The 24,596-nt window shown below is 52.3% G+C and overlaps 1 protein-coding gene across 4 annotated transcripts in view; it reads left to right on the top strand.

Moving 5' to 3' along the window:
* Positions 1-24,596, top strand: part of ACSF3 (acyl-CoA synthetase family member 3) — a 124,510-nt gene that overhangs the window by 55,676 nt on the left and 44,238 nt on the right. For 3 of the 4 annotated variants that reach the window (XM_075939854.1, XM_075939852.1, XM_075939853.1), the window contains exon 7: positions 20,734-20,860. The exons of the other annotated variant lie outside the window; for it this stretch is intronic. In XM_075939854.1, the coding sequence (XP_075795969.1) occupies positions 20,734-20,860 (127 nt within the window). The remainder of the gene's footprint in view (positions 1-20,733; positions 20,861-24,596) is intronic. 4 annotated transcript variants of the gene reach the window in all.

Raw genomic sequence — 24,596 nt, 5'->3', positions numbered from 1 at the left:
AAATAAACAGTTCACGCAGCCGTCCCTAGGGCTGGGAATGGTTAACCAGTAGCCCTCCCCCTTAGTGGGCAAGGCTTACTGGTTCCAGTTAGTAGGGACTGGAGCAGCTCCCCACCCTCCGCAGGCTGGGGCTGCTCCGACCAGTTAACCAGTTGTCTAACCGGTGAGCCAATGACATCCCTGGCCATAACAGTGTAATAAACCCTGACAAATTGTCTGGAGAGTTTCAGGGCAATTCCCTCTCCCGTCTGAAAAGCTTTTTAGTGGCGGTATCCCCTTAACGATATAGAAATGCAACCCCTGGCCACAGCAGAGAGTTGCACACTCGGCTGGAGGCTTGTGGGGAACTCAGGATGAGTTTGGGGGTGCCAGAGGGGCTGCAGGTGGCTGTCTGTGGGGTACACTAATGAGGAGCTGTGGTGTGAGATGGTTTGGCCCACAGCCTAACCCCGTGCGAAGGCTCTCCTTCTAATTGGGGGTAGGCAGGCTGTGTGCGAGGCAGTCACGCTTGGCCGTGCTGTCTGAATAACCAGAACCGTTCAGTCCGCGCAAGCAGACAAAAAAGAGGCTGCTTTTCCCAAGTCAGTGGTTTGCTCCCAGTTCTTTTCTTAGCTGTACCAAGTGCTGTGGGGTCTTTCCATTGTCCTGCTTGCATTTAGACATCCCATCCTCCGAAAGCAAGATGACAGGCACTCTCTGGGTCATGCGTTCCCAGTCCCGTGCATGGGGGGCTCATCTTGTTACCTGCCGGGGAGGTTGTGGTGTTTTCTGTTAAACATTCACCCTTTCGCACACCGTTGTGCTTCCGGCTGAAGAGAAGGATGCAAAGTCCTGATGAAACACTCCCCAGCCTGCCCCAGATGGAAGGGTGTGGCGCGTGTGTCCGGGTGGGGGAACATTCCCGCTTGGCAGCCTGGTAACTGGGTAATATTGCAGCCAGAGGACTAATGTAACTTGCAAAGTTGGTTCCTGGCGCGCCCTGGAGATCAATAATCTACTTAGCTGAAATTTTGCTGCATCTGTGGGCTCCTTCTCCCCCGCCTACCCCTTCATTAGCGTGTTGGGTTCCATTCGCACCCGCTGCTCCCCCCGTAGGCTTGCACGCCAGTGGTTCTCTCTGCTGTCCGCCCTGAGCAGCGGGAGTCTGAGAGCCGTGGGGGGTTGGGATTGGTGTGGGTTGGCTCTTGGCATTCACTTGGGGGGAGGAATAGCTCAGTGATTTGAGCATTGACCTGCTAAACCCAGGGTTGTGAGTTCAATCCTTGCGGAGGCCATTTAGAGATTTGGGGCAAAAATTTGTCAGGGATGGTACTTGGTCCTGCTGTGAAGGCAGGGGACTGGACTTGATGATCTTTCAAGGTCCCTTTCAGTTCTAGGAGATAGGCAATCTCCATTAATTTACTAGGAGGGAGTATGGCAGAAAGGGATCTAGGGGTTATAGTGGACCACAAGTTGAATATAAGTCATCAGTGTGATGCTGTTGCAAAGAAAGCAAACATGATTCTGGGATGTATTAACAGGTGTGTGGTGAGCAAGACACAAGAAGTCATTCTTCCGCTCTACTCTGCACTGATTAGGCCTCAGTTGGAGTATTGTGCTCTGTTCTGGGCACCGCATTTCAAGAAAGATGTGGAGAAATTGGAGAGGATCCAGAGAAGAGCAACAAGAATGATTAAAGGTCTAGAGAACATGACCTATGAAGGAAGACTGAAGGAATTGGGTTTGTTTAGTTTAGAAAAGAGAAGACTGGGGGGGGACATGATAGCAGTTTTCAGATATGTAAAAGGGTGTCATAAGGAGGAGGGAGAAAACTTGTTCATCTTGGCCTCTGAGGATAGAACAAGAAGCAATGGGCTTAAACTGCAGCAAGGGAGGTTTAGGTTGCACATTAGGAAAAAGTTCCTGTCAGGGTGGTCAAACCCTGGAATAAATTGCCCAGGGAGGTTGTGGAATCCCCATCTCTGGAGATATTTAAGAGTAGGTTAGATAAATGTCTCTCAGGGATGGTCTAGACGGTGCTTGGTCCTGTCATGGGGGCAGGGGACTGGACCCGATGACCTCTCGAGGTCCCTTCCAGTCCTAGTGTTCTATGATTCTCTGCCAGTGCCGGCTGCGTCGCAGTGCCCAGCCGTGAGACTGAGGAGCTGGGCCCTCCACTCCATGGCTCCTGGCTGCTTCTTCACTGTTGGCCCCGGGCAGCTTGTGCTTCCCGAATACAGCTGCATTGCCAAGGGGGCGCTTTTCGTTTCTGCCCTGGACGTTGTGCTGACGGGGGCTGAACGTGGCTCCTGTTATGGCCAAGGCCCAACAACCAGGGTTTGGCTGGCGAGTTTTCATTTCTTCCGAGGTTACAGTTTCAGCCGAGGGGGGCTCAGCTCATTCTCCTGGGAGTCCACCAGCACCCTGCTGGGAATGCAAAGCTGATTCCCTGCGGGCATCGTCTGAGGTACGTCTGCGGGTGCCGCCTGAGTAGGCGGCCCTTTCCCTCTGGGGCGGTCCTGAGCGGGGCCCGGTCTGGGATTGGGGCAGGGTGTGAGACAAGCAAACAAGGTCCTGACTCTCTTTCGTATTTAAGCAACTTCTGTGGGCAGCTGTATAAACCCAGGGGTGGTGTCCTGGCGAAGTCTGGCTCCCTGGATGCCCTTTGCCCGTGTGATCTGACTGTCCCTGGCTCCCTCTCCTCCGTGGCTGTGCGGCACCGCCGGGTGTTCTTAACTAGCGGCCCCGTTCCCTCAGTAGAGCGGCTTCGTTACAGCGACGCGGTGAGCACTTCAGAGAGCGGTCGACTGGCGGGTGCTGAGCAGATCGGCTTCCGCTCCTTGGTAACGGTGGCCGTTCTCAACCTCTTGCTGCTACAGATGCATGAGGCCATCCCCACCATTGCGGCCAGGGCTGCTTGCACCCTAAAGGGTCCCAGCATGCCTGTGGGGTAGAGCCACGCCTGGGTTAGAAGGGCACGTGGTACCCAGTTTAATTGGAGAGACGAGGACGGCTACCCTGGCCTTACTGGCGCTTCCTCTTTTGACCTGAGTTCATCCATCCTGCTTTTCTTTGATCCTTTACTTGGGACCTTTGCTCACTAGGGCTCCTGCTTGGGGCCGGCTTGCAGGAAAGGGTTACTTTTCTCCAGCCTTGAGTGTTTCAGTTTGCTTTGTTCCACGCGATGCATATTTCATACGTTGTAGCTTCCCAGCTGGCACAAGCCTGTAAACCCTGTAAGCGTGTCGGGTATTGTCTGTCTCGCTTTTATTTATTTATTTGGGAGGGGCCGGTTTGTTTGGGGGGCTTTTTCCCCTCCCCCCCAAATTGCTCACTTACACGAGAGCCAGCCCCCAGCCCCTGACAATAGGGGTCTATCAATAGATCAATGGCTTCACAGCTGTATCTAATGCTACCCTCCACCCAGGGCTTTTATGGCGAGTAATTTTCTTGTGATGAGTCTGCAAAGAGAGCTGCGCGGGACGGATGGGTGGCGAGGAGCTGGCAGCTGGAGGACGCTGCTGCGGTGGGGCTTTGCTTTCTCCCTTTTTTGGGTGGGTTTTTTTTTTCCCTAAGGTTGTAATTATCTGCTCGTTGATCCACATGCAAGCTGTCACTCTGGGTGGGGAACGGCCCCGCTCTGACCATTCCTCCCCACAGCTACCCGGGCCTCGTGGCCCCTGCCCCTGCACTCTCTTCAGCGCTCTGCCGTCTCTTAGGAGCAGGCTGCTGCCTATGTAGAGCGGAGCCGAGGAGCTGAGTCGCTCCCAGACACATCCCACCGCCAGCGGTTGCCCCCTCTGCCCGCATCCGCAAGGACAGGTGGTGTCTGTCTCATTCCTATTGATCCATGAGGAGTAACAGTTAATTCGAACTCAGGACTTAGTTCAAATTGCCGTTTCACTGCCGAGTGTAGCCACGGCCAGTTACTTCGGACTATTGGAATTTAAAAATGGCGACCGGACGGGAAGATGCAAATAAAGTCCAGGGTATTCAAATCCCGGGCTTCATTTGCGACTTCGAATGCCTACGTTAGCCTCCCTAGTTCGAACTAGGGGGCTAGTATAGACATACCCTAAGACAGAGGGGAGTTGCCATCCCATCCAGGGAGCAGATATTGTCAGGCCATGTATTTTACAGTCCTGAAAGCTGGCTAGTTTGCAACCCTTCCTCTCTGCCGCGGGACACGTTTTTGGCATGTGTGCAGCGCTTTGCTTTTCTTAACCATATCACTCCCGCAGAACGTGGGATGTCATTTTCCTTCTGCCAGGAGTTCTGTGCTATGGATAGAAGCTGAGGCCAAACTTGTGTATAAGGCGATGAGTTGACATACGAACAATCAGACCAAAGGTCCATCTATCCCAGTGTCCTGTCTGCTGACAGTGGCCAATACCAGGTGTCCCAGAGGGAGTGAAAGGAAAAGGGAATCCTCACGTGATCCCTCTCCTGTCATCATTTCCAGACAAACAGAGACTAAGGGGACACCATCCCTACCCATCCTGGCTAATAAGTATTGATGGTCCTATCCTCCATGAATTTATCTACTTCCTTTTTGAACCCTGCTAAAATCCTGATCTTCCCACCATCCCCTGGCAAGGAGTTCCACAGGTTGACTGTGCGTGCATGAAGAAACTTTTCCTTTGGTTTGTTCTAAGCCTGCTACTGGTTCATTTCATGGGGTGATCCGTCATCCTTGTGTTATGGGAACAAGTAAATAACTTTTCCTTAGTCACTTACTCCACACCAGGCATGATTATATAGATCTCGCTCCTATCCCTCCTTCGTCTTCTCTTCTCCAAGCTGAAAAGTCCCCTTCTTTTTAGTCTCCCTTCATATTTTCGTCTCTCTCCGTGTTACTGGTTGGAGGGGTCAGCCCTTTTCTGTACGTTTCAGCAGAGTGCACCAGTCTGTCTTGCTGCAAGTGGAAGGGAGAAGCCGTCTCCTCCTGTGTAGATGGACCGTCATGCAGCGGGGGTGAAAGCAGAAGCATCCTCCGGGGAAGGGGCGGTTTTGTGGGTGGGTGACAGAGGGAAGCTTCTCTGTGGGGAAGGTGGTGGTCCCGTGTGGCTAGTGCACTGTGCTGTGATGTTCTGTAGCTGAAATACCTGCCCAGCCTGACACTTGCCCATATTGCGGGTAGCGAAGGCCGGTGGGCGCTGTTGGAAACTCTTTCGGCATGTTAAAGGCTATTCGTTGTTTGCAGGGCGCCATTTGTGAGGCGTTAGGCCAGACGTCCCCTCTGCAGAAGCACAGCCTGGGAGTCAGCTAGTCCCCGGCTCGCTTGGTTGCTGGACCAGAGGATGAAGTGTGGTTAAGGACCGGAGGCCTGGAAATGTGCAAGCCACGTCACTGACCATTCTTCCTTCACAAAGGACAACAGTGATCATGGAACGGGGGGTGGATAGTACACCAGCAGCGGCTAGCCTCTGGCGGGCTGCTGCTCTCTTTACCTGCACGGCCACAGGCACCAGCGATCGCAGCCCCCCATTGGCCACGGATCACCACTCCCAGCCAATGAGAGCGTCTGGAAGCAGTGTCCCAGTCTGTGCCGCTTCCTGATGCTCCCATTGGCCAGGAACGGCGATTTGCAGCCAATGGGAGCTGCGATTGCCGGTACCTGTGGCCATGCCGGCAAATATAGTGGTGGGGAGTACCAGGCTCTAACCCTGGTGGAGCAGATCCGGCCCACGTGGGCCTCGGCTCAGAGTATTCACTGCATCCCCGAAATTCCACGGCTTGCACAATCAGCCTCGTGCGACGAGAGGGAATCCCAGCGTGGATAGACCCTTGCGGGTGTTGTGGGGGGTGGGCTCTGGGCCCCTGAGACTCTCTCAAACAGATCCAGGCATTTTCCAGAGCCGGCCCTTGTGCTACAACATGGCCCTTTTGTATAGGCCCTTTTCTTCTTTGCTGGTGACTAGTCTCTAGATACAGACTTTAAGTGCAGGTGTTTCAGTGCAGATACAGACCCCTACGACCCTCTGCACCCCACTTGCCATGGGCATTAAAAAGTTCTTGGGTCAAGGTTACCCCTTCCTGGAGTAAGGGGGTAACAGTCGAGGCCGCTGCAAGTTGACTGCATCTCTCAAACCGTCCTCATCCCTTGGGGTCCACAACCCATTCCGAAAAATCAAACTGCTGATTTGCTCCTTTGACATTTCTCTGGCCAGTGTGGTGAGTGAGTTAAGTGAAGGCGAGAGGCAGCTACCACTGGCTAATGCAAGGCACGCTGTGGGTAGACAGGGTAGTACAAGAGGCAGTCACTTGCAGTGCATGCAATTAACTTCCTGAGAGTAGGGCAGGAGAGGGGGAACCCTTGGGATGGATTTGAGCGAGGATCTGGTGGTGATGTGGAGAACTGGGGTTAGGAAGCCATTCTGGCTAGTGGATGAGAGGGGAAAAAACCTCAGGAATACTCAGTGTTGTGAGCAAGACATGAGAAATGATTCTTCCGCTCTGCTCTGCGCTGGTTAGACCTCGGAGTCTTGTGTCCTGTTCTGGGCACCACATTTCAAGAGAGATGTGGAGAAACTGGAGAGGGTCCAGAGAAGAGCAACAAGAATGATGAAAGGTTTAGAGAACATGAGCTATGAGGCAAGGCTGAAGGAATTGGGTTTGTTTAGTTTGGAAAGGAGATGACTGAGAGGGAACATGAGAGCAGTTTTCAAGTATCTAAAAGGGTGTCACAAGGAGGGGGGGAGAAAAATTATTCCCCTTGGCCTCTGATGACAGGACAAGAAGCAATGGGCTTAAACTGCAGCAAGGGAGGTTTAGGTCGGACATTAGGAAAAACTTCCGCCCTGTCAGGGTGGTCAAACACTGGAATAAATTGCCTGGGGAGGTTGTGGAATCTGCATCTCTGGATGTAAGAGCAGGTTGGACAGACACCTGTCAGGGATGATCAGACGGTGCTTGGTCCTGCCATGAAGGCGGGGGACTGGACTCGATCTTCCAGTTTTAGGGGTCTATAATCCTGTGAATGAGAGAGAGTGGAGCAGTCATTGAGACTGGGGTCCCTGCAGGATGGAGTTGGGGCATGGGTGGCAGAGGTTGGGTCATACCGTCCCCTGCGGGATTGCCTCTCTGTCCGGGATCGCCTTCTAAGTCCGGCTTCTGAGAAGCCAGCGGAGGCAGAATGTTAATTGATTCTCTGCCGGTTCTCGCAGGGACTGGCAGCCTGCCCCCAGTGCAGAATCAAAACAGGCCTGGCAAGTGCGTCTGAGGAATCTCTCGCTAATGAACAGTGTACGGGGAATGGGATGATGCGCTGCCATCTCGCCTCATTTATTATTTTCTGAAGCCTGTGAACAGGAAAGCCGGCACTGTGGAGCGTGGCGCTGTTGGCGTTTCTGGAATCACGTTACGCTTCTCATTTGGGGTGGGAATGTAGATCAAGAAGGTTTTTGTTGCAAAGATGATTGACTTTCCTTAGACCTGGTGGTTTCCTGTGGTTCTTGCGAGATCAGCTGGCATGAATCGGTTGCAGCAACTTTTGAAGATCCGCATCCCTGGAAAACCTATCCATTTGCTTTTGTTTTTCAAAGGTAGCAGCAATTGCTGTACGTTCAGGCTTTGGTTTTAAGTGACAACACCGTGAGTCAGTCTTGGTCTTACCCCTTTTGTTTTTAAACGTATAACCTTCCAAAATGAAAAGTAAATTGATTGTGTTATTCCCAGCCCTTTTATGAAACATTAACATGGCAAAAACAGGTGTGAAATGGGGCCTTGAAGATTAGTCTGGGCTTTGAAGGGGTTTTTTTGCTCTATGTTCTCTCCCTAAGGAGCAGAAATCTACCTGTCTCCAGTCAGAAGAAAACCGTACTGTGCCTAAATTGCCTCCTGCTTGCCTTCTGCAGGGCTGCACGCTCGCAGAAAAGATAACGCATGCACAAAACCCATGGCACTGGATGAGGAGTGTTTAATTATGAATGTATCTGTGTGAAAGCCGACTGCCGAAGAGACTGGTAACATGCTAGCAAACCTGTTACCTCTAGGACATCGGCTGGAATGTGGAGAGCCATTTAAAGGTGCAGTCTGGGGCTGGTTTTGTGCAAATGAGTTGAGGGTCTCGGGGCGCTTTCTAAAGGACGGGAGCCTGCCTTGCAAAACCACAGCCACAGGGCTTTGTCTTCCCTTTCTACAGGTAAACTCAAGCCAGGCTGCACAGTCTGCAGTGCGGGGCTGGCTTTCCGCTCCTCGGCCCTCCAATAGAGGCTGGGCATGAAGAAGAAATAGGCTAGACCCTCTCAGTCCGGCTCTGCGTTGGGCTGTCCGTCTAGCCAGGCTGGGGGCAGGTCGTTAGGCAGGGGCTGGGGGTTACAGTCAGGGTTTCCTCCTCAGTCATGCTCCGGGCTGCAATCCGGCTTGACTGTGGGAATCTTCAAGGGGGTTCGTGCTCTTGGGAGGGATTAGAGACCGTCCTGAGAGGCGCTGAGCACGCGGCAGCTCTTTGAAAAGAGCCACGCTATGCTTTCCCAGAACTCCACCCGCTCCCCTGGCCAGCTCCAGAGCGTTGCGGGGGCTGTGGCAAACGGAGGTGGGTACCAGGGAGAGAGTCACCGAAAGAAAGCTTCCAATGCAAAGCCCGTGCCATGCGGGCAAACGTTGCTCGGCAGGGGGAGGAACCGAGCTGTGGGCGCAGAAGTGAACCCCGACATAGAAGCAGCTGTCGGCTGGGGAGCTCGCAGTCCCAAAGACGCCTTATTGCTCCTCTGGGCGGTCTTGTGGGCCAAGTGCAGCTCTTGCTGGCCATGGTATATGGTGAGCTGGTTTTCTGTGTGATACAGTGCAGAGAGACAGCTCTGGGGCCGGTAACAGGCAGCCATCCCGTGTACAGTACGAACAAAGGGGCCGAGTGGCAGGCAGCCATCCCGTGTACAGTACGAACAAAGGGGCCGAGTGGCAGGCAGCCATCCCGTGTACAGTACGAACAAAGGGGCCGAGAGACAGGCAGCCATCCCATGTACAGTACGAACAAAGGGGCCGAGAGACAGGCAGCCATCCCGTGTACAGTACGAACAAAGGGGCCGAGTGACAGGCAGCCATCCCGTGTACAGTACGAACAAAGGGGCCGAGTGACAGGCAGCCTTCCCGTGTACAGTACGAACAAAGGGGCCGAGTGACAGGCAGCCTTCCCGTGTACAGTACGAACAAAGGGGCCGAGTGGCAGGCAGCCATCCCGTGTACAGTACGAACAAAGGGTCCGAGAGACAGGCAGCCATCCCGTGTACAGTACGAACAAAGGGGCCGAGAGACAGGCAGCCATCCCGTGTACAGTACGAACAAAGGGGCCGAGTGACAGGCAGCCATCCCGTGTACAGTACGAACAAAGGGGCCGAGTGACAGGCAGCCTTCCCGTGTACAGTACGAACAAAGGGGCCGAGTGACAGGCAGCCTTCCCGTGTACAGTACGAACAAAGGGGCCGAGTGGCAGGCAGCCTTCCCGTGTACAGTACGAACAAAGGGGCCGAGTGACAGGCAGCCATCCCGTGTACAGTACGAACAAAGGGTCCGAGTGGCAGGCAGCCATCCCGTGTACAGTACAAACAAAGGGTCCGAGAGACAGGCAGCCATCCCGTGTACAGTACGAACAAAGGGGCCGAGTGACAGGCAGCCTTCCCGTGTACAGTACCAACAAAGGGGCCGAGTGACAGGCAGCCTTCCCGTGTACAGTACGAACAAAGGGGCCGAGTGGCAGGCAGCCATCCCGTGTACAGTACGAACAAAGGGGTCGAGTGGCAGGCAGCCATCCCGTGTACAGTAGGAACAAAGGGGCCAAGTGACAGGGAGCCATCCTGTGTACAGTAGGAACAAAGGGGCCGGGTGACATATTTTGCTCTGTTACAATTGTCCCCCCCCACCTCCCGGTCGAAGGTTTTAAAAAATCTGTTGTGGGAGTGCTAGTAAAATGATTCTGTTGCCTAGAGCACTTGTCCTAATTTTTGTCTCGCTTAATAGACACTTTAAAAAAAAAAGTGCAGGATTGCTTAATGATTACTTGGTTCAGAATAATTTACTCACAAATGTGATGAAAACCCCCAAGCGGGGCTAGCCAGCACAGTATAATACTGATGGTGGCAGTGGGAATATGTTGCAAAGAATCCTTTTTTTCCCCCCAATTTTAATTATCTTGCTGCTTTTTCTCCTGTTGTTGTATCCATGATCAGGGCACAGCTGGTGCATTTATGACATACGTCCCACCAGCAAACATGGGTATTTTCAGCTTCCTCCGTTGCTCAGTGCTGAGAGGATGTTGCCTTCTGTGCACAAAGCTCGCGTTGGAATCTCTGCAGGTCCTAATTAGCATATGCAGATTCTCCTGTAATGCAGGTTTCTCGTCAAGGTCACTATTAGGTAGCACTGTGTGTTGCATGACACTCGTCGCATTGTCATTATAGAGGAACTTGTCTAGAATTACTTTTCTCTACCAAATACAGGAAGCCCTCGCCATTCACGGTGAATGCGTCCACAGCACTACCACGAATAGCAAAATTTGCGAATACTGGGAGCTGTGGCTCCTGGTTCCTGCCACCCTCCCCAGGCTGGGACAGCAGATCCTCGTGAATTTGCAGAACCATGCCCATCCCTGACACTCCCCCACCCACCCACCCCCTGGCCAGGAAAGGAGACCCTCACGAATTTGCAGAACCATGAATAGTGATTCCGCAAAGGCTCTCCTGTACTCAGTTTCCAGGGAAAGAAAAGCCAAGCCCCAGCTGAGTCCGTGAGGGGCATTGCAGAGATGGCCGTGCTGGGTGCAGTGAGTTTTTTCTGTGGTTTGAGAAATCGCTCCTCCGCAGAAGATGTTCCTGTTGGGCTCTGTTAGGAGAGAACTTTTCTCTCGCCTCTTCTGTTCTCTCCAGTGTTCGCCTGTCCCTGGGGTCACACACACACAGGCCTATGGACGCCATAAGGGCTTCCTGCTGGCTTAGGCCTTTGGAGATAGCCTTTCCCTGTGAGAAGATTTTTACGAGGCCTGTCACACAGGCCTGCACCCTATGGGCCATACGCATCCAGCGCTACTTCCAGAAAAGGTGCCTCTACAGCAGGGGTCTCCGACCTTTTTAACCACAAGTTTACTTTTTGAATTTAAATCAGTCCGGGGTCTACCTCAAACCCAAGTACCCCTGCCCCGCCCCTTCTCCGAGGCCCTGCCCCTCCCCCACCTCTTTGCTGAGGCCCCGCCCTCCTTACTCTGTGAAGATGGGGTACAGGGGAGCGGGACATCAACACCCCCTTGCCTCTGTCTCCCCCACCCTACACAACAATCAGGAGGCTCCCAGGGGGCAGCTCTGAAGCTCGGGGCAGGAGCAGCGGGGCAGGGAGGGAGGAGCGGGTGATGTGCAGGCGCTTGACAGCCTCCCAACCAAACCAGTCAGGATCACCTGTCAGAGGCTCCAAGATCTACCCGTAGATCCCGATCGACTGGTTGGTGAGGAGCAGCTGGCGGACATTTGCGCGACTCCATTGACATGCTGTCTACGCTTTGTTGGAAAAGTTTGTCTTTCTGTTAGTACAATGGTCCCTTGTTCCATCGCGCAGGCCTCCCGCTAGTGAAAGGTCTAACCCCATTAACGTCCATTCGAGAACCCTCTCCAGCGGCTCCCTGCAGCAAGGGTAGCGCGGCTCAGCTAGCGCAGGAGAACCAACGGAGAGGTTGAGCCAATCAAAGGACTGCTTGCTAAATGGGCACTCCCACCCGGTTACCAGCATCCTGCTCACAAAGCGGTAAAACGGGCACATTGAAAGTATCCAATTTTATAATCATCCCGATTTACTCCGTCCGGTGATTTAGTACATTTTATGGTCATGCGGAGAATCTTATCTGGGGCATGGGCAGGTCCAGTCCAATTTGCTGAATGCGTTTTAGAGCGGAAAGCTATCAAACGCCCGGCTTCCAGGGCACGCTGCCTGAATGTTCAAGTTGCTAGCATACAGAGCTGCTGAAACGTGCATTAAAATATCGCACTTGGAGAATAGGCTATCTGTGCAATTAGCAATCTGATGCTTTCAGCAGTTGCGTGTAACTTAGATCCAGCATAGCAACAAAGGGTACCTTTGAGATTTGACTGAGTGAGGCGCGCTCTCACTGGCTGAATGATGCTGCGGCGAAGGCCCTGCATTTGAAAACGTAGCCGTGTATTCTGCTTGGTGCGTGCCTGTGCTTTGGGCCCTGTGCCGAAGGCGAGTGGTTGTAACTGATAAGTGCCTTGAACCTTGATTTTTAATGTGTGCCCTTTTCCAGCAGCATGGGCTGCTGGCACTCGAGTGGTTTGCATCTTCTTTGGACACTGGGGAGCAGCACCAGTGACGTTCGGAGTTCAGCAGGCAAAATCCTATTAAGATAACGTCACGGCCTTTCTGTTTTACTGTTTGCAAGCCAGCCATAACATCATTAAATTACACAACAGGGAGGAGCCTGCTGCCAAGGAGCTCTGCTCTAGATAAGATGTGGGTTGAGCTTCTGCCAAAAGTTGAGTTGATACGACAAGAAATTTGGAGCCCGTTCAAGGTTTGATTCGCAAGGAGGAGCAGTGCGCAGGTAAGTACCTCGCTGGATTGGTCAGCCATGCGGGTGAAGATACATGCCCTCCCGTCCTTCTGGGATGTGGCAAGTGTTCTGCAAAGCCCTTTTATAAGGACAGGTAAAAACACCTGGGCACGTTCCTGCACGGCAGCGCAGCACAGCTTTTTTCTTGGTAACGTGCTGGATGCATTTACGTCAATCTTTGTTTCAACAGCTCAGAAAAGAAGATCTCAAATCAGGAAGGGGCTGCGGGAGAACCAAACGCAGCCACTAGTGAGTTTGAAAGTCATTTGCAGAGTCTCCGATATTCACCATTTTTGGAAACCAAGGAATAACCTTTCAGCTCAGGGACCTGACTCCCAGGGCTCAGACCGTTAATTAAGAGCATGTAATGTGGGATAATATAGAATCTGTTGTCGTATCTCGGTTTTGTACTTCGGTAACTTCAGTACCTTCGGTGGTCTGGACTGTCAGTGTCAGCGTCGTTTGGCCCGGGTCGTCCTGGCGCGCTCCTGACAGGACCTCTACTCCGTCGGTGATGATAAACTTTCAGCTGCCTGTGTAACAATCGGTACTTCCTTTATCTAGCGTGTTAGACCCCGTGCACTTGGGTCAACACAGGAGATCTCTGAAAGCCCCCAGAAACGACAGATGCAGGCAAGGGTTGAAATCAATCGAGCAGGTTTATTGTCGGATGTGAAGCTCTAACAGTTGGTAACAGAGGTCCTACAATTTTACACCACTGGGCACTCCCGCGTTGACAAGGTACCAACATCGGGAGGGCCTGTTGCCATATAAGAGATATTAACAGCGGTCAGTCAGAGTTAAGCCACTGTGCATTCTGTAAGTTTAGGCAATGACACCTGCCGTTCAGGCGCCTAGTGCGCCCCTCCCCCTAGGTCGGCCGGAGAGCACCCTTTGCGGTGTCCTTTTATAGACAGGTATAAACAACTTACATCACTTCTTTATATACCAGGTTACCATCCTTTGTTGCCTAGTTACCACCCCTCACCTTATGCAAGGGGGGCTTACCTTCTATTCGTCATCCTATCAGTTCCGACCTGGTCCTGAACCTAGGTTGGTATGTGCATGACTCCTAGGGAGTTCTTGTACCAGGGCATTCCTTATTAAGATGTTCCATTACTTCCTTTTGGTTCACAGTCTGTACGTGGTGCCTCCCTGTGTCCTTCCATGCTTCACCTAACTTACACAATTAGGGTATGTCTACACTACCCCGCTAGTTCCACGAGGCGTACAGATAGTTCGGAATAGCTAGCTAGTTCGAACTATCTAGCCCGTGCCGCGTGTAGCCGCGCGGCACGGGGTTCGCACTAGCCGGCTTTTAAAAATGGCGGCGCCGGCTTTATGCTAATGAAGCCCGGGAAATTCAAATCCCGGGCTTCATTAGCAAGTTCGGTATGCCTACATTACCCCGCTAGTTCGAACTAGCGGGGTAGTGTAGACATACCCTTAAGTAGTTATCAGTAGGGCCTCTTTATTGGCTCCTGTGTGTTCCTGAACCAAAGTCTTGCTCACTAGATTCTAGGCCTGTTGCTGCTTTCATGTTATAGGCCTCTACTCCGGCCTGCTGACTCCATGTTACCGACCCTCAACTTGCTACATCTGTCTTTCACCTTTTTAACTGAGATGTAGCTACAAGTGCTTAGCTCCAGTTGAAATTCAGACTGGTTTAATTGGAGCACGTGGGTTGAGAAATGTTTCTTTTGGAAGCCTAAGTAATGCGTCTTTGGCATCAGTTGTAAGAAACTATGCCTGAATACAGCATACCGATGTGGCCGCCTCATCTCAAAAAAGCTATATTGGCATTGGAAAAGGTTCAGAAAAGGGTGACAAAATGATTAGACGTGCAATATGAAGAGAGATTAAAAAGACTTGGACTTTTCAGCTTAGAAAATGTCATACTAAGGAGGGGGAGATAAGACAGAGGTCTATAAAATCATGACAGGTATGGAAAAAGGGAATCCGGAAAAGTTATTTACTTGTTCCTGTAAATAAGAGCTAGGGGTCATCAAATGAAATTAATAGGTAGGGGGTTTTAAACAGACCAAAGGAAGCATTTCTTCATACAGCACACTGTCAACTTGTGGAACTCCTTGCCAGAGGATGTTGTGAAGGCCAGGACTTTACCAGGGTTCAAAAATGAACTAGATAAATTCGTGGAGGTGATGTCCATCAATACTTATTAGCCAGGATGGGCAGGGATGGTGTCAGAGGCTGGAAATGGGCGACGAGTGGGATCACTTGATGAATCTCTGTTCCTGTCACTCCCTCTGGGGCACTGTGGGCAGACAGGCCCCGGGGCTAGATGGTCTGACCCAGCCTGGCTGTTGGTATGTATGCTCTCCAGTGGTAACAGCCTGGGCTGGAAGTGAAAAGAGCTCTACTCTGGGCTGGGTCACTGAATCACTTTCAACAACTGGCTTTGTCCTCTGATGCCACAGCTGTCCCGTCAGGAGGACAGGGTGAGGAAGAACCTCATGGCAAGACAGCACCTGGCAACGCCGCTGGGCTTTCCCAGGGAAGTGAGTTGCCAAGCGAGGTTTGGTATTTTCCAGTAGAGAACCTTTGTTTCCATCGGACTGTTCGGTGGAGATGCCAAGCCTGGCACGCTATGTGGTTCCCGCTTCGTTTGATTTCTTGGGGCACAATGCCCCAAGGCAGTTTGCGGTGTACAGCTTGTGGCGCCGCAACCACCAAACTACTATCAGTGGGGGTGTATCGCTGGTGGGGACTGACTGCAGCATCTTGCAGCCGGTGTGTTGCCAGAGCTACGGTACCTAAGAGATATTTATGAGCAGACTTGTCGGGAGCACAGTCTAGGGGAGCCCCCAATAATTATTGTGGTTCTCCATCTGCAGGCCTACATTCGTCAAGCTACACACAGTTTAGGAGCGGGTGAATTACCGTTCTGGCTCAAAAGTCTCGGGGGGGGGGAGCCGTGTCAGTCAGTAACTGAAAAACCTTAAACAACAACGAATGGTCCTGCAGCACCTTTACTGTGAGTCTCTGAAGTGCCGCAGGACCATCCGCCGGTTTTCCGTTCGGGCTCACACGAGCCTTGCGATGCTTCAGAGCCACGGGGTCCTCGTGTTACGTTCATAGCTGCAGTAGAGAGCTCCCTGAGACAGGCTGGCCGGACGCTGAAGGGTCACATGAGTCCGAGGTAAGCCGGAAGGACTCCCACCACTCTCCAAAGCATAGCCCTTTTCGATCTCCCATGGCCCTTTTCAAAAACCTGAAAGGTGGCGCGTTGACGGCTCAGCAAAGCGAAGTCTTCCAGTTTATACAGGTGAGGCTCTGTGGACATGGGAAAGTCAGTGGATGTGATATACCTTGACTTTAGCAAGGCTTTTGATACGGTCTCCCACAATATTCTTGCCAGCAAGTTAAGGGAATGCGGATTGGATAAATGGACGGTAAGATGGATAGAAAGCTGGCTAGACGGCCGGGCCCAGCGGGTAGTGATCAACGGCTCGATGTCAGGATGGCGGTCGGTTTCTAGCGGAGTGCCCCAAGGTTCGGTTCTAGGACCGGTTTTGTTCAAATCTTTATTAATGACTGGATGAGGGGATGGATTGCACCCTCAGCAAGTTTGCAGATGACACTAAGTTAGGAGGAGAGGTAGATACGTGTAAGGGCAGAGATAGAGTCCAGAGTGACTTAGACAATGAGAGGATTGGGCCACAAGAAATCTGATGAGGTTCAACAAGGACAAGTGTAGAGTCCTGCACTTGGGACGGAAGAATCCCAAACATTGTTACAAGCTGGGGACCAACCAGCTAAATAGTAATTCTGCAGAAAAGGACCTGGGGGTTACAGTGGATGAGAAGCTGGATATGAGTCAACAATGTGCCCTTGTAGCCAAGAAGGCTAATGGCATATTAGGTTGCGCTAAGAGCATTGCCAGCAGATCCAGAGATGTCATTATTCCCCTTTATTCGGCTCTGGTGAGGCCTCATCTGGAGTATTGTGTCCAGTTCTGGGCCCCCCCACTACAAAAAGGATGTGGACGCATTGGAGAGGGTCCAGCGGAGGGCAACCAAAATGATGAGGGGGCTGGAGCATATGACTTATGAGGAGAGGCTGAGGGAGTTGGGTCTGTTTAGTCTGCAGAAGTGAAGAGCGAGGGGGGATTTGAGAGCAGCCTTCAACTTCCTGAAGGGAGGTTCCAAAGAGGATGGAGTGAGGCTGTTCTCAGTGGTGACAGATGGCAGAACAAGGAGCAATGGGCTCAAGTTGTGGTGGGAGAGGTCTAGGTTGGATATTAGGAAAAACTATTTCACTAGGAGGGTGAAGCACTGGGCTGGGTTCCCTAGGGAAGTAGTGGAGTCTCCATCCCTAGAGGTGTTTAAGTCTCGGCCTGACAAAGCCCTGGCCGGGTTGATTTAGTTGGGATTGGTCCTGCCTGGAGCAGGGGGCTGGACTTGACCTTCTGAGGTCTCTTCCAGCTCTATGGTTCTATGATTCTATGATCCACACAGCGGCGTGCAGGTTTCCCCCCATTACCTCCCCTCCTCCAATACCGTGTGCCTCATACCACACCTGTCCGTCCCCCCCATGCAGTGGGGCAGTGCAGTCTCCAGCCCCCACCTCAAGGAATCAGAGAAGGAGCAGTGTCGGTGGTGACAGAGGTGCTCGTGCTGTGGACGCCAAAAGGAGGCTCATTCACCGAGCAGCTGTCGGATGGTGATGCCTTTTTGTCTCCGTAGCCAGACAAGGGTCGAGTAAGGGACCTAGGGACTGAAGAGCCCTTGGCTGTTTACCAGAAAAGCTTAGGTTTGGGTCTAGCAGCTCTGACCCGAAGTAGTAAACTGTGTATTTTGCAGCATGCTACTCGAGTCTGGCTCTGGGGTTACCGTCACTCTCCCAGGGTTGCCGTGGTTCCAAGCGTCCGGTGACAGGTCGAAAGAGACGGCTCTGCTGCCTTTCCCTGGAGAGCAGGAGTTGGCGTTTTTCCCCTGCCAGGTGCCAGGTTGCTGGAAGTGCCAAGTGGCACAGCTGGCGTCTGGTATCCTCTGCAGCTGTCGTGTCAAAGGCTGAGCTGGCCGCCAACCCACAGTTATCCCAGCTGAGCTGGCTGCTGTTGCTGCTAGACATACAGGCCTGGTGGGCAGCAGCTCGCTACTGACCGGCTCAGGCTGTCTTCAGGAGCAAGCCATTTAGTACGGCCGGGATAGGTGTGTCGGCCGGAATAGGTGTGTCAGCCAGGAACCCTCCTCCCTTGTCATCTTTGTTTCAGCCCCACGAAGGCTCCGTACTGGACAGGGACTGTCTCGCAGCCTCGGGAAGGTGGGCGTGGTCCCCTGCAGTGCACGCCCGTGGCGATCTCGGAGATGTCGGAAAGGCGGGCTCAAGAGCAACGCATGACACTTGGGCTGTGTCTACATTGGCATCCCTTTCTGGAAAAGGCATGCTAATGAGACACATCGCAATTGCAAATCCGCGGGGGATTTAAATATCCCCCGCGGCATTTGCATTTACATGGCTGCCGCTTTTTTCCGGCTTGGGGATAAGCCAGAGAAAAGCGCCAGTCTAGACGTGATTCTCCGGAAAAGAAACCCTTTTCCAGAGGATCTTTTATTCCTACAATTGCAGATTTGCAATTGCGATGTGTCTTATTAGCATCCCTTTTCCGGAAAGGGATGCCAGTGTAGACACAGCCTTGGTGTCCAGGCTGTTCCCCACTCTGGCACGCTGAGTGCAGTAGGGGGGAGCCCGCATGAGATCCTAAATACCTGCCTCTAGAGCAGTGGGTCCCAAACTTTTCAGCATCACGTCTCCCTTTTTGATGTTTGAAAAACCCTCATTGCCCCCCCCCAAAAATAGGAGCAAAGCTTGTTGAGAAAGGGGGGGGAAAGGAACTGAGCCGGGCAGCAAAACTTGATGGGGGGTGGGAGGCTGGACTGCCTCACGCCTCCCCCCCCCCCCCCGAATTTCTTCGTGCTCCCTTCCCAGGGGGCATGCCCCCCAGTTTGGGAATCCATGCTCTAGAGGCTCTGCTTACAAAAAACTCCCCAGAGTCACAGATGCACTGGCTCTGGAGGTTAAGTTGCCACCATCAACTGATTTTAAAGAGCCCTGAAAAACCAGGAAGGAACCCTTGAATTCCTTCCCCAGGGGTACCCCAAGCTGTTCTGCCACAAGAGAGCTTGAAAAAAGAACCAAAGAAAACACCGCAAACCAACTACATTTTTGCTAGCTGACCTCTCGGGTTAAGCAGGCACCCACACAGACCTGGTCCCTTCCAGGACACGAGAATCAAAACATCGCCTTAAAAAAGATGATTTTATTAACAAAAAACAAAAAGAGATCCTTAATAAAACATACCTGGTTGCTAGGTGTTACTAAGCAACTGAGAAAAACAAATTAAAACACAGAGAACGTCGTATCTCTGGGTACAGCTTAACTAGAGTGATTGGGGGAGGGGGAGAGCATGTGGATTTTACACAGAGACACTTAACCAAACCACCAGAACAAAGACAAATACCCTGATCGCGACTAAACGTACCGTCCTCCCTCTACTCACAGCCCGGCTGGTCCGTACCTCGAGGCCCAGTCCACTTCCATGCCCCGAATTCCTTGGAGGCATTGCAGTCCTGATGATTGCGTGGTGCTCCCTCCAGCCCTTCATATAGAACTCACCCAAAGGAAGAGCAGCCAGCTGTCTCTACACAATTCATATTTCACCCATCTTTCCCATTGGCTTTCTGCCAACACCCCTGCTACCTACCAGAGTTTAACCCTTCGGTCACCGGGGGCTGGCCAGCATTGCTCCTACCCGTCACACCTGGGCTCGCAGGAAATGCAACTCAAGCCACAAGAGCCTTTTCTGCTTGCTCCGGAGCCCGCTGCCCGCCCGCCCACGCAATAAACAGACTTCTGCAGACTCACGGATCAGCTGGGGGGCACGTCGATGGGGAGACCCCGTCGTGCTCCCGTTCAAAGGGCTCCTCCAGTGATGCCGCAGAGAAACCGTTCATGCTGCTGGGCTGCTCCTGGTTCCACCAGCAGGAAAGGCCAGGCCAGGCATTTCCGATGCACCAGGAGATAAAAGAAAGGTCACAAGGAGTTGAAGGCACAACCGATGGCATGGTGCACGAGCCAGCCCCTCGTGCCAGGTGAGAGGCACCACAGGAGAAATGCGTGCCAAGCCAAGGGAGCTTGCTCTTTGCTGGAGAACAGAGGGCCAACTCAGCTGACCCAGATGGTCTTCAACAGGGAAATCACCCTATTTCTGAAAGCATGTTGGAGCTTTTCCTCCTTGGGGGACGGTTAAGGAGAATGAACCCTTAATAGTTATAGACAAACTTCTCCCCCAGGACAGAGGGTTGCCTTTGGAGTCAGCATTTTGATTTACAAAGCCTGCAACCAGTGAATCCCCTTTTGCCACCTTTCAATGTCACTGTGAGCCCCTTCCTGTATTTGTGCTTCCATGTCGCGTGGCATGTCAGAGCAGAACGGGGCATCCGTCGTCTAGTCAAGCCTTTGAACGCGTACTGCTGGGTGAAAAGCAGGGACCTGAGCTTTCTGAGGCGCAGGACATCCAACGCTTTTTAATTCTGTTTACAATTAACCTGTGATGCTGGCTGGCTGCCGCAGCATGTTAGCGAGGCAAATAATTTAGCAAGAGTAAAAACGCTAGGTGGGTTCGGGGGTCCCTTCCGGCCCTTGACTCTGTTAATCTAGGAATGGTCAAAAGTGTGACTGTCTTCAGCCTTCCTGGGTCAGAGAATTTGATCACCGCCGGAAAGTAATTGCCCTGCTGCGAGGTTTTTTTGCAGCTGGCCAGATGCATTAGGGTGGTGTCTTCCTGTCTTTGGAAGAAGCACCCTCTGGCTTCTCTCAGGGTTTGGGTACCAGACTCCTTAGACGAGGGATTCAGTACAGCAGTTCATGAGTATCCATAACGATGCACAAGCACCGGTCCCTTCTAAGCTAGTAGGCGTTGACGTAAGCAGAGATCTTCCTGTCTCTCCCCTCTCTGCTCCTCATGGAAGGCAGGAGATGCTGCCCATGGAGCGAGACCATCTCAGCTCCCAGTCAGAGAGGACGTGAAAGGGCGTGCTCCCTGCCTCTCTGAGCCTCATCCTGTAGGAAGCTGTAGCAACCGTGGCTCTGTGGGGTGGAACTCCGAGGTGGCTCTCGCTACTGATGTATGAATATTTGTTACTGCTCCGGAGAATGCATCTGTTCTTCGTTTGCTTTAGGTGACCCCCGGCTTAGACGGCAAAGAAGGGGAGCTTTTCGTTAAGGGGCCCACGGTATTTCGCGAATACTGGAATAGACCCGAAGAAACAAAAGCTGCTTTCACACCCGACGGCTGGTTCAAAACAGGTACGGTGCTGGGCCCGCCGCGGTGTGAATGAACGGCAGCAGGGAGGGGAAGTTGGGTCCTCTTGCTGGCTGGGTCGTGAGAGTGTCTTCAAAGCCACGGACACAGAGGCTCTTTGGTTTCGCTATTCCCGTGCCAGTCAGCACCCCCCACTCTTAGCCACAGAGAGTTGTAGCCTGTTTGCTTGTAAACCTGAGAAGCCGATCCAATATGTGTGCCTTGACCGAGGTCTCTCGGAACTGAAACAAGCCCCGCACCTGCACACCTGAAAACCTGTCATTACTTAGCTGTGGTCACGGGACAGAGCCGAAATCCATTGAAAATGGTGCAAAACTCGCCTCAACTTGAGTTGGGGCTAGGCCCTTCATAATTAGAATTTGTTTGCTTTACATCATCAGCCGTGGCAGACCGGCTGGAGTATTGAAAACGGTGGATGTTAACAGTGCATGGTAGAATGAGTAACAACGAAGATGCAGAAAATGCTGTAAAAAGGACTATCGGGCACGGTTCAGGAATATTTTAATGCCCATGGTCAAATCTTTTGGCACAGGGTCTGTTTCAATACGTTGGTGGACTCAACAAAATTGGAAATTGTGGAAACTTTCTTGATTCGGTTTGTTTTCAAAACAAATCCCAACTTTCTTGCTCAAAACAGAGGTTTCTTTGGAAACTAGCAGATTTGCCTGGCATTGCAGGGGTCCATCAGGGCAGGGGGCTGGCGGTGTGGGGGGTGTAGGACTCAGGGCGGGGTCTTGGGGATGTGGGGGCGGCAAGCAGGGGGATGTAGACATGGGGGACTGCGAGAGTGAGAGTTGGAGGATGAGGAGGGGCTCAGGTGGGAGGTCCCATCCAGCAGGGCTTTCTCCCCTCAACCAGCACTGGCCTTCTGTCTCACCCCCAGCTCTCCCCCCCTGCACTGCAGAAAGGTGCTGGGGGGAAAGGGTTTAGGGCAAGGGGGCTACTTACCCACTCTGATGATAGTCAGGACGGTGGAGCCCCAGCCTTTGGTGGCTGCCCTAAGTGGCCACTCTACAGTATGGCTTCCCCTGCGTACACTGCCCCCAGTGGCCACTCCCCGTATTACAGTCCTCCTCTCTGTGCCCCTCCCTTTCCATGTTATGGAACACAGTCCCATTCCTGGCACTTCCCATTTTCCTGGCATAAAACCAAACTCTGGCCTTGCTTTTTGGCTCATGAAAATTGGTGAGATCTTGACTTTATTTTTTCCTGATTTGGGGCAGGTATTTGAAATCTCAAAAAGGTTCATTGGATGGGAAAACTATTTCACACCTGGCTCACCTGTTCCTTTTGCCAGCTGAAGATACACTGGCTCCGATGGTGATAGAAATGTAGCCGTGTTAGTCTGGGGTAGCTGAAGCAAAATGCAGGACAATGTAGCACTTTAAAGACTAACAAGATTTATTTATTTATTTATTTATTTTTTAAGATGGTTTATTAGATGATGAGCTTTCGTGGGCCAGACCCACTTCCTCAGATCAAACTTCCTCAGATACACTGGCTCCGATGATACCAGTATAGTTCGCATGCAAAGACCCCACTCCTGCCAGGGTGATATGCGGTTTCGGAGCGTCCCATCATTTGAGAAAGCGGAAACCGCTGCTCCAAAACAGGCTCTGATCACAGTAATCTGATGAACAAAACTATATGACTCTGGGTCTGGTCCAAACCGCTCATGCCCAGTCTCCCAATCAGGCCTTCTTTGAACTGCTGGTGAATAATTTTCGGTAACAACGTCAAGAGAATGAGATGTTGCTGGCAGTTCCTGAGCAGAAAAGCGTGATTGTTCTCGAATGTGCGCTGCCAGTGGCTCTGTTCACACTGATTTGACTAGCGATGTAAAATCCCGTTTGATTGGTTAACCAGTTAAACATATTGTTTGACTGGTTAACCAATTAAAGGGGAGAGTGGGCGGGGGGCACTTCCGACAGGGCTGGAGCAGCCCCACGCCCGCGGCAGGCGGGAGCTGCCCCAGACCCCAAGGGTTAACCTTCCCCAGTACACCAGTTAGCCAGTGAAGCATTCGCATCCCTAGAGTCGAACGCTCGGGATGTGCACAGCCCACGCTCGGTACTCTTGGTCACACCATGCATGGTGCGGAGCTACCCAGTGAACTGTAGGTGCGGTAGGAAAAGAGCCTGGTCCCAAAGTGAGTCTGAGGGCAGCGGTGCCACAGGGCACCCTGTGCCATTGTGGTTTCCGTGTTTCGCCTGCCGAGTGGGATCTCTGTATAGGTGTGTTCCCGTAATCTCTGGCAGAGGCAATGTGCCATTTGAATAGTAAACCACGCACCATAAGATTTGTCCTTCCTTTACCCAGCCCAGTGACCGTTACACGTGTGCCTTGCAAACCACCTATGGGGATTGGTTTACATTTCTGTCTACCCAAACCCTAGCAGAGTAGAGCACTGCAAACCAGGAATGTTACATTTCAATGAATCAGGAGCCGATGGAATTTCCATCGACGAGTCGATAAAGGGGGGCTCGCTATCCTCGCTGTGCCTCTGCCTTTTAAGCGTAGTAAGAGCTGCCCCCGGGGCGGGGAACCCGGGGCAAGTGGGGACTCGAGTAGGGGCACTTACTACATTTAACCTGCAGGGCTCTTACTACATTGAAAAGGCAGAGGTGCACTTCAGCCCCACTGCAGAGACAGTGATGGGGGGAACTGGCTTTTAAGCTGGCTCCCACCAGCACCAGCTCCTGCTCTCCCTTCCCCCTTGCTGCGTCTGATAAAGAGGCAGCAAGGGAGCCGGGGGAGGGGGGGAGCGACTAGTCAAGTAGTGACTTGACTACTCGATACGCTGAGGCTTCTCGGATAGTCGACTAGTCGCTTACATCCCCACTGCAAACCTGAAACCCGTTTTGCATCCAGGGACCATTTTGGGGATCGGATGCAGATATACATTTTGTGTCCACACAGGGCTCAAAACACAACAAGTCCTGGCTTTTCCCTTTCTCACTTCCTGCCTGACACTGGGCTAGATTTCTGGGGCCCTCTCTGTGGCCGCTTGGCTTATTTTGTGCTCCAGAAGAGACGCTTTCCTCACCGAAAACGACTGCTGGTGCAGCGACCCCGCGAGCTCCAGGTGTCATGGCAGCAGCAGGGTTTCTTGACACGGCGTCAGCGGGCCCTGCAGAGTGCAGGGCAATCAGCCTGAGAAACGTTTTTAGTCAACGCTCCTGATGAATATTTCAAATGCAAAAGAATAGCCTGCATTAATTATTGTAAAGAGATGTCTTTAGGAGAAAATGATTCTGAAATTCAGTTTAATTTCATTGTAATGCGCGGCAAACAGGAAGGGAGTATGTGTGTTTAATTGGCTCTCGGGGGTAAGGCCTGGAAGATGCCATGCCTTTGTCACAGGCCATTAGCGATACAGACTGCATAATGAGAGAGTACAATCAACTCACAGCTGCCGACTCCTACGGGGAGAGAATGATATTAAATAGAAATCAGTATAAATTAAACTTAACCCTTTCGCTAGCCAAATTAAGGCCATCAGCCAGGAGGGAAGTGGGAGCTACAGCAGCCGTGGAGTCGGGGGGTCGGGGATGGATTGGCGGGTGCCTGGGAGGTTTTCCCATGCGGAATCCACCGAGTCTGACTTCCTCTTTGATATTGTGGCAACATTGACGGGGGGGAAGGGGAGGAGGAGGATTTTGAGATGATTTGGTTTCCCCAACCCCATCTCGCTTGCATTTGTTTCTCCAGACCCTTTTC

This window comes from Pelodiscus sinensis, chromosome 12, assembly GCF_049634645.1.
Source record: "Pelodiscus sinensis isolate JC-2024 chromosome 12, ASM4963464v1, whole genome shotgun sequence".
NCBI classification, from domain to species: Eukaryota; Metazoa; Chordata; order Testudines; family Trionychidae; genus Pelodiscus; species Pelodiscus sinensis.
The sequence above is the reverse complement of the archived record's forward strand: the minus strand, read 5'-3'. Positions and strand labels throughout refer to the sequence as shown.